Source organism: Chiloscyllium punctatum, chromosome 39 (genome assembly GCF_047496795.1).
Source record: "Chiloscyllium punctatum isolate Juve2018m chromosome 39, sChiPun1.3, whole genome shotgun sequence".
Lineage (NCBI taxonomy): Eukaryota > Metazoa > Chordata > Chondrichthyes > Orectolobiformes > Hemiscylliidae > Chiloscyllium > Chiloscyllium punctatum.
Window position 1 is genome coordinate 54945518 of NC_092777.1, and position 10051 is coordinate 54955568.

The 10051-nt window shown below is 38.8% G+C and overlaps 1 protein-coding gene across 4 annotated transcripts in view; it reads left to right on the forward strand.

Annotated features, from left to right (window-relative positions):
* LOC140464072 (E3 ubiquitin-protein ligase rnf213-alpha-like) overlaps nucleotides 1-9768 on the forward strand; it is a 200578-nt gene extending 190810 nt beyond the window's left edge. For all 4 annotated transcript variants that reach the window (XM_072558748.1, XM_072558746.1, XM_072558747.1 and 1 more), the window contains 7 exons: nucleotides 1047-1230; nucleotides 2035-2236; nucleotides 2386-2463; nucleotides 3593-3790; nucleotides 4787-4876; nucleotides 6743-6921; nucleotides 9012-9768. In XM_072558748.1, coding sequence (XP_072414849.1) covers nucleotides 1047-1230; nucleotides 2035-2236; nucleotides 2386-2463; nucleotides 3593-3790; nucleotides 4787-4876; nucleotides 6743-6921; nucleotides 9012-9165 — 1085 coding nt within the window. In that variant the 3' untranslated portion in view covers nucleotides 9166-9768. The remainder of the gene's footprint in view (nucleotides 1-1046; nucleotides 1231-2034; nucleotides 2237-2385; nucleotides 2464-3592; nucleotides 3791-4786; nucleotides 4877-6742; nucleotides 6922-9011) is intronic.
* Nucleotides 9769-10051: the final 283 nt, after the last annotated feature.

Below are 10051 nucleotides of genomic sequence, written 5' to 3' on the forward strand. Positions count from 1 at the left end.
CTATGCCCTCCAGTTTTGAACTTCCCCACCCTGGAAAAAACCTTGACTATTTACCGTAACCATGCTCGTCATGATTTTATAAACCTCTAATGCTCTAGAGAAAATGGCCCCAGACTATTCAGCCTCTCCTTTTAGCTCAAACCCTCTAACCCTGGCAACATCCTTGTAAATCTTTGCTGAACTCTTTCAAGTTTCACAACATCTTTCCTACAGCAGTGTTGTCCCTGAGCCCCTGTAATTGGATCACCTGGTCCATAAACTTCAGCCTTGTTTGCATTTCTGAAATTTGTCAATTTAGACGTTTGGAACCAACGAGTTTGGTGCAAAAATCTTCAATTGGAACATTTAAAAGAAAGGTATTCCTAACTAATGGCAAGTACTGTCACTAACCCAGTACATTCCACAGAGCCATCATGGTATTTTTTTATAATGACTGTGGCATTGTAGCTAATTTGAACCTGTGGCATTCATTTTGATGAGAAATGGCTGAAATAGAAAGTTGGACTAACCTATTTGCACACAGCAAAGTCCCAACAATACTAATACGATAGCAAACTGATTTTGTTTGGAGATATTGGCTGAGGGAAGAATATCGACGAGGTTACCAAGTCAGCTTGGTGACCTGAGCTGCTTCTGAATAGTGCCTTGGGATCTTTTAAATCCACCTGAGAGAGTTAATGAGGCTCTGTTTAATAGCCCATTGGCAAGTGACGCATCTGACTGTGGGTCAGCCCCTCAAAGGCAGTGGAGTGGAATATTACATTGGATACTGTCAAACTGAGTCTAAGCAGACTCTCATCTGTAACAATTTAATATGTTTTATGTGTGGTTTACAATAGATGTAAGCGAATGGGATTATTGATTTAAATCTTCACATTCCTTCCAGAGGTAAATGATCTCAGAATAAAAATAGTAAAGGCATTTTAAAGGATTTCAGCATTTGGGCTGCAAACGTATTCCTTGAATAATAAAACCGTTATTATTTTGACATTTTTAATTTTAAAGATAATGGACTTTTTATTTGCAAATCTCAAACTCTTTTACAGGTGAAATTAAGATTCCAGAGGAGTACTGTGCTTTTGATTTAGACATGCAAAACTGTGCACTCGAAGTCCTGCTCCCCCGTCGACAGAATCTTGGCTTGTGTTCTACAGCATTAATTAGCTACCTTATAGCTCTTCAGAATGACTTTGTTTATACAGTGGAGAAGTACACTAGCAAATCTACAACGTGAGACTTTTTTGCATGTCTTTAAAGTGCATGTCTGGCACTTTAAACTCTTAACTATCCATATTAATGGCCTAATAACAGGATAAATGTTGAGATAAATGGGTGTTTTATTTTAATTTTATTTTTTCATCTCATGTTTCAAAATTTTATTTTTCTTACTTGAATTGAAGCACTACCTAATGCTAGAAACCCCCAAACCTGAGGAATTTTTATTTAAAAAGTAGAAATATAGTGGTTTGGAAGTTGGGGTGAATTCTGGATAATTTAAGTTTGAATGCTAACTATAATGTAAAAATCGCAAGGGTATTCTCCATGCCCAAAGATTTGTAAAAGATCACCATTTAGGCAAATGCTATTTGTCATTTCCCACTAATCATCAAAAATACTTGATACTAAATACTTTTCGTAGTATTTGGGTGATTCCTTGAAGCACCTAGCACACAAGGCTATGGTTTATTGCTGGAAAAAAAGGTGCTTGATGATTGGCAGCAGCTGGGCTGTAAAACTGTATGAGCTTCAAATGTAGAAAAGAAAAAACACCTTCCAGCTTGGAACTAATTGGCAATCGACTGATGCCATTACAAGGTCACAGTAAGGAAGATATACAAAATGTAAATGTCTGTTTCATAGAGTAAAAATCTCTTGTGCCCTCATTCGTTCACAAGTGTGTAACATGAGTAAAAACATTTAGCCAGGAAGGGTTTTCTTCCATCACTGTAACTCACATCAATCAATCATACATATAAATTATTATATTCAGTCTTGTGTTCATCCTGACAAAGCTTTTTTTCTTGGAATTTATAGGTACTCAATCAATCCGTCAGATGTTGCTGACTTGCATGTAATTAAATATGAGGTCGGGAGAGATCTGATTCCTCTCATTTCATCCAACTGCCAATACACAATGGAAAAAGGAGGGGAAACCATGTTTGAGTATGACTTGAAGAGAATTGAACAGCAACTTACATACAGATTCTTAAAAGGAAAACCACTTATAAGCTTAATGGTAAGTCAAAATTAGGGTAATTTTAAAAATAACTGTATACTAAGTCATTCGCCAACTGAGTGTACCCTACTTTAAGTCATAACAGACCTTGTGAATTATATTAGCACAATACTCTATAAAGACATCCTATTCCTTCCATTTTTATTCAGGGAATACCAACATTGATTTACAGACAAGAAAGAAATTATGAAAACATCTTTAAAGATGTGAAGAACAAGCTGCCTCAGGTACTCACTTCTTTTATGTTTCGAGTGGGCTTAAAGGATAATATTACAGAATAAGAAAAACAAAAAATGCTGGGTATAATCAGCAGGCCAGGCAATATTTGGGAAGGGAGAAATGGAGATGAAGTTTTAAGCCAAGAATCTTTCATTAAAATTCAAATTAGTTAATGAGTTAGCGCTTAGCAAGCAAGGAATAAAAGGAAAGGTTTCTCTTACTGTGGAAGGCAAAAGCAATTAAATGTTAAAAGGAGTGATGGTGCATGGCAGAAGTAGGTGGTATTGAAACAACAAACAGAAGGTTGTTGGCGGCACGGTGACTCAGTGGTTAGCACTGCTGCCTCACAGCACCAGGGTCCCAGGCTCCATTCCAACCTTGGGCGATTGTGTGGAGTTTGCACATTCTCCCCATGTCTACGTGGGTTTCCTCCCACAGTCCAAAAATGTGCAGGTGAATTGGCCATGCTAAATTGCCCATAGTGTTAGGTGCATTAGTCAGAGAGGGGTGGGTTGCTCTTCAGAGGGTCAGTGTGGACTTTTTGGGCCGAATGGCCTGTTTCCACACTGTAGAGAATCTAATCTAATCTAATTGTTTCATGGGCTATTTGCGCCTTTCAGACAGTTATCCTTCTCTGAATCCAATCCAAATAGGATAGCTGCTTAAAATAAGTCTCTTAATATTATAGGAATGTTTTCGAGGTTTGTTTTTGATTGTTGTGGCTTCATGCTGCCTCAATTCTTAAGGTATTATTTTTGTTCATTTTTCATTCAAGAACTTTTCCAGTTGAGTAGACTACATTAGTATTTAATATATAGCCTTAAGTAATTTCTTTAAAATGGACACAGTAGGATTGAAATAGTGCTAGTTTAGAGTGATTCTCAATAACATATTCCATAATCCTGAAAACTGCAGCTAGATACGAAATTCTCAGAATTTGAAGGCCTGCCAAAGAGATCTCATTGATGCAACAGATTAATATATTGGTGAGAATATGAATAATGCAGACTGCTAATAGATTTGAACTCTGTGTTTCCCTTGAACATAAAATGTCCTGTAATGTTACCAATTTGCAGTATTTTCCTCACCTAGTTTCTTGTCATCCCAAATCATATCCATCAATATTTTTCCTTCTAGGAGTTACTGCCAAACTCAATTATTAATGCAATAAGTGGTGAACTACAATCATACAGTGACGTGTGTGAAGCATTCACTGCTGTGGAAGTTACTTTAGGATTTCTGGCCATATCAGGGGGAGACCCTAATCTACAGCTTGTGGTCTACTTGAAGGAGGTGTTACAGATGGAAGATCAAACTGCACCGCACGTACTAGAAGTAAGTACATTTATCCTGAATGTATAATAAGGTACTCTGGATTTACATTAGATTGTTTTAATCTGACAGGCTGGCTTTTTTCTCCTTGAATGCCTTAAAAATTATTTTTATTTTGTACTACATCTACAACATAAACTGGTTTCCACTTTCTTATCCAGAACTGATATTGATGAATAAATTGGGCTACTGTAATATTCAGGCCCATTCATGCTGATAGATTTTGATATTCAATGTCAGCTTGACTCAGTTAATAGCCCTTTAAATCAGAGCCACTGTAGAACATGACGATATCTTTTGGGTAAATAGTTAAGTATAATTTTGAAGGAGTGTTGTGGTACTGGAGGTGAGTTGTTGGTTCAACATTCCGTCAAGACCTATACAGGCAAAGTTCTGCAGATGCGAGTAAAATGACATCTCCTGTTTATTCGAATATTGACTTCCCATCACTTGAATTGAGGAAGAGCAGGGAATTCATCTGGTATCCTGGCTAAGATTAATATGCTCACTCCATGTCAAGAACAAATCAATTGGCCATTAGTACAATTTCTGTTGTGTAACCTTGCTGCAAGCAAGCTGCCGACTGAATTTCCCCACATAACAATGATAATGCCACTTCAAATCCATACATTGTAAGTGCATAACCCTCTTTTGGAGATAAGTGGTAAAGTACTATATAAATTCTAGTTGCTAAAATCTAACTGTATTTAGACTTCAGTGATAGTCCCTCCTGAATTTTACCCAGATTCATCATTCAAAGTCAATTTATTTGAAAATCATATCCTCTATACTAAGGGATCTATCTGGATCATCCAAGATTGCAGTGCCAGATAACAATTTTATTTCTTTCTGTGTATTTTTTAAAGTCTTTAGTCAATATTAGCTTTATTTTCTATTCGTTTTCAAGATCATGGGACATTGTATATGGCTATTTGGATCTATGACAACAGGAAGTACAAGCATTTTTAATACATGTTTAATACTTTCTTTTTGCTCAAGGCATTGAGGAGGTGCAACTTAAAACACATCCAAGCACTTTGGCAACTCCTCTCTGCAAGGAAATCAGAATGCTTCCTCCGTCTAAAGCGGGTAAGGAATGGAAATATTGCCAGCAAGAATCCATTTATTTTTCATGGGTTGTAGATATAGTGCAGGCAAGGTTTATGTCTCTTCCCTAGATCCCCAGAAAAGGTGATGCTGGACCTTCTCCCAGAAATGCCACTTATTCATGAGTTTGTAAGGAATTTTAACATCTTGACACAATGATAATGAAAGAATGGGTAATATATGTCTGAAGTAGGGTGCTGTGTGACTTGAAGGGTAGTTTGAAGATTGTGTTGTACCTGCATCCTTGCTATTATCATAGTGGTGGAGAGAATGGACATTTGGTAATGCTTCAAGTTATTAGCAGGTTCCTGCAATGCACTCTTTAGATGACTTCACTGCATCCATTTTTTGTACTGTGATGGAAGAAGTTAACATAGAATAGCAGCCTTGCCACTGAATTCAAAGATAGCGTTAGGCTTCCTGAGTACTATTGTAGGTGTACCCACTTTTTCATAAATGAATGAATTAACATAATTGTGCATGACTGTAGATATTTTGTTTTATAGTCTATTTTCAGCCAAAATTTATATTCAGCCCGGTTATCAAAAAAAAGCATTGGGAGGTGATGGCCTCGTGGCATTATTGCAGCACTATTAATTCAGAAACCCAAGCAATGTTCCAGGGAACTGGGTTTGAATCTTGCCATGGCAGATGATGGAATTTAACTTCAATAAATTCAATAAAAATCTGTAGTTTAGAGTCTACAAAGAAACCACTGATTGGGAAAAACCCAGCTGGTTCCTTTAGGGAAGGGCATCTGCCATCCTTACCCAGTCTGGTGTACAGGTGACTCCAGACCCACAGCAATGTGGTTTCTTAATTACCTTGTGGATAATTAGGGATGGGCAATCAATGTTGGTCTGGCAATCAAATCCTAGAATGTAAATAAACACTTAGAATAGCTTTTTAGCTATTATACCTATCTGCTTAATTCACAAGTTTAGCCACAGTGTAAAGATGCAGGCTTAAGCTTTTCACAAAGAGATGTGTACAATCCTGGGGAGCAGTAGGTGTTCTGTTTTATTTGCAGCAACCATTGTTCGGTTCAGAGCACTCTGTGATTGTGGCTGTAGTTGGAATTTAAATTTCTTAAATTTCAAAGAATTAAAGTGCAAGCATGTCCCAAAGGTTTTTGCCTTCCAGACAAATAAAAAACAACAAATAGATAATAGTTGTTGACAGATAAATGTTAATATTCATCTTTATAGGTTGATATAATTGAGGGTTCTTGTGACTACAAGGGAGTAACTAGATGGGACCTTTCCACCACCTGCACAGTACTCTATTATGCCCAGTGCTCAATAAGTACACAAAAGCACAAATATATTTATCCCAGATGTACTGAGTTTGGGTTTACTGTTCAGCATGCTGTTGAGTTGCTGGTCTATATCTGTTTGGGAAGGAAATGGGTAGATATAAGATTTTACTCTGCAAAGAATGTATTCAACCCAGGCTATTGCTGCATGTCTTTTAGTAGTCTGCTTTAATCGGCTTTGGCTGAAGTCTCGGAAGTGGTTAGCCAACTACCCTCTGTGCACCATAGATTGTGAAGAACAGGGGAATGGAGAAGAATGATATTTATATTAAAGAGGAGTAACTGCAAATTTATCAAGAAGTAATTTGCATTTGATTAGTTGGAACATCAAGGGACAGTGTAAAGCATAAAAGTTTGAATTAATGCTGTAGTGCAGATTAAAAAGAAGATTGCTCTGAGTGTATGGTCCATACTTACTCATACTGCAGGGTTACAGCTAATTTAATGCAATAGGTAAACTTTTTAAAAGATCAGGGAGAGAATATATCAATCAAAGTTTAAGTTCCTCATTGTTTTTGTGTGTGTACTTTCAGGATCCTTTCTCAGGAGTTCGAGCTGAATATAAAGAGGACCTCAGTGCAGAGGAAAGGAAACAGTTGCATACTTTCTTCATGCATACAAGTGTAGATATATTCATACTGGAACTGCATGAAATGTTGATTTTGAAATGCAAAACTATTCAATCATCAGAATCTTTAAACGCATCGTGGAGGTATGTCCACTTGTTATAAAAGTTATCCTTAAGTTTGGCAAGATGAGGTGATTTAAATGTCAGTTTTTCATAAACAAATTAAGTGTAGGAACACTGTTTAAATTAGTATTAAATACATATTGCTAATTTCAAGTCATTCAGTTTGTCATTTGCTTACACGAAGGAAAAAGACATTTTCATGGAGCATTTTCTGGCCTTGCCTGATTTTGATGAGATGCAATATGTAATTAATATGTTTGTTATCGTGGTCCACCAAAATCAATCCTCTTAGCCTGTCATAGAATCATTGGGATGTACAGCACAGAAACAGACCCTTTGGTCCAACTTATCCAGGTCGACCAGATATCCCAACCCAATCTAGTCCCAGTTGTCAACATTTGGCCCACATCCCTCAAAACCCCTCCCGCTCACATATCCATCAGATGCCCTTCAAATATTGCAATTGTCCCAGCCTCCACCACTTCCTCTGACAGCTCACTCCACACACACACAACCCCTTAGATCCCTTTTTCTCCTCTCACTGCAAACCCATGCCCTCCAGTTCTGGACCCCCCCACACCAATGAAAAGACCCCGTCCATTCATCCCATCCATGCCCCTCATGATTCCAGAAACCCCAATGAAGTCACCCCTCAGCCCCCAACGCTCCAGGGGAAACAGCCCAAGCCCACCCAGCCTTTCCCCACAGCCCAACCCCGACAACATCCCTGTAAATCTCCACTGAACCCCCTGAAGCTCCACATCATCCCTCCAACAGGAACAAGACCAGAACACTCCAACACTAGCCCAACCAATGTTCTGCACAGCCACAACACGACCCTCCAACTCCCACACTCAACACTCTGACCAACAAAGGAAAGCATACCAAAAGCCCTCCTCACCATTCCATCCAACTGCGACTCCACATTCAAGGAGCCACAAACCCACACCCCAAGGTCTCCCTGCTCAGCAACACCCCCCCAGAGCCCCACCATCAAGTGTACAAGTCCTGCCAAGATTTGCCCTCCCAAAATGCAGCACCTCACACCCATCCAAACTAAACTCCACCTGCCACTCCTCAGCCCATTGGCCCATCCGATCAAGATCCCATTGAAATCTGAGGCAACCCTCATCACCGTCCACCACACCTCCAACTCTGGTGACAGCTGCACACCCACCAACCACACCTCCTATGCTCACATCCAAATCATCTACCTAAATGATGAAAAGTAGTGGACCCAGCACTGATCCCCATGGCACTCCACTGGCTACAGGCCTCCAGCCTGAAAAACAACCCTCCACCACCACCCTCCATCCTCCAACCCCAAGCCAGCTCTACATCCAAATGGCCAGCCCTCCCTGCATTCCGCGAGATCCAACCTCGCCAACCAGTCTCCCATGGGCAGCCCTGTCGAACGCCCCACCAAAGTCCACATAGACCACATCCACCGTTCTGCCCCCATCAATCCTCCATGCTACCTCTTCAAAAAACTCAATCAAGTCTGTGAGACATGACCCTCCACGCTGACCATCCCCAATCAGTCCCTGCCCCTCCAAACACATGTACATCCCGTTCCCCAGGATTCCCTCCAACAGCTTGTCCACCACCAACGTCAGGCTCACTGGTTTATAGTTCCCTGGCTTGTGGATGTAGGTTTGCTCGCCGAGCTGGAAGGCCCACCTCCATACGCTCCGCCACTCCACTAGGCGACATCCCCAGTGGGTCTCCGGGTGAGCCACCGCCGACAATTCCTGCCTTCCATCTCCACGTTTGGGTTTCTTTGAGTTGGTGATGTCATCACCTGAGAACTACTTTGTTAGCAAAACCAGTATGCCTAAAATCAAGATAATATCAAGCCAAGTTGCTCTATTTTATCTGAAATGTCTGTCAAGAGGGGCATAGCAATGTATGATCTACACAATTCAATTGTTGAAAGGGTGAACTGATGGTAAATTAGAGGGGTATTGAAGGTTTTGAAGACAAATTGCAAAGAATGAGGAAAAAAGGCTCTGCTTCAAATTTCTTAATTCAGAATAATTTTGGAACTTTTTTGTAATGAGTTGAAAAATCTGATTTATTTTCCAATATCTAAAGTCATCTTTGTTTTTCAGTTTGAAAGATTCATTGAGAATCCTTATGGATATGAAGGAAGTGGAAAATTTGCCAGAACTTGATGATCTTTTCCCAGACCAAATTCTGTTGTCAAAGAGTGTGGAGACCTGGAAAGCAGCTGTGACTTTCAAACGGGAGCGATTTTCAAGATAATTTTGAAGGACCATTTAGATGAAATCTTTGTTTAACAGTGATATTTCATTCTAACACAAAATAGAAATCGAACAAAATTTTAAAGCAGAAACATTTGCTTTGCAGTTCCTTTTTTTAATTACTGAAGCAATAATTTATCAAGCACTGTGTCAGATATAACTGCCTTTGTTTTGCACCTGAAGATCTTTGAAGAGGTGTTTGAAGTTTACAAAAACAAGTGATATTATTAAAAGTTAGTCATTGCTTATCTTGGTGTCTTAATCCAAGGTCAGTTAAGCATTCTAATGCACATCATGAAATTGCAATTTTCTCCTGCACTGCATATATATTTACATTATGTGAATATGGGTGTGAAAATATATTCTGCCTGCCATAACGAAAAATGCATAATCTTCTTGCTTTATTAAGGTGCCTTTATATTAAAATGCTGCTTAAAAATGTGAATGTTGGTTTCTGGAATGAAACAACATTTTATTAAAGACTTGCGAGTGCTTTTTTTGGAAAACCTTTCAGTTAATTTTGAAAACATAATGTTTGCTTTGAATTTTAGGCATTGCCTGTACGTTTTTACAAAAACCAATAAAGCGCGTTAATTTAAAAATACGTAATTTGTTAACAGAGTGTAAAGCCTTTATTATTTGAAAGTAATGCAACAGCAAAACACGTAACATCCTCTGCATCAGAGCAAATTATTACGTCTCTATTTTGTCTTCCCAATTTAACAATATATTGAAGCATGATAGAAAGTTTAAAGAAAACTTAAATAACTTGTATTATTATGCAGCTGTGGTTAATTTCACCAACTCTGAATGGACATAAATTAGCCCTACATGAGAAAGGGTTTAAATTAATTTGTCAATAGGATAGGTGACTAGCTGAAATATTA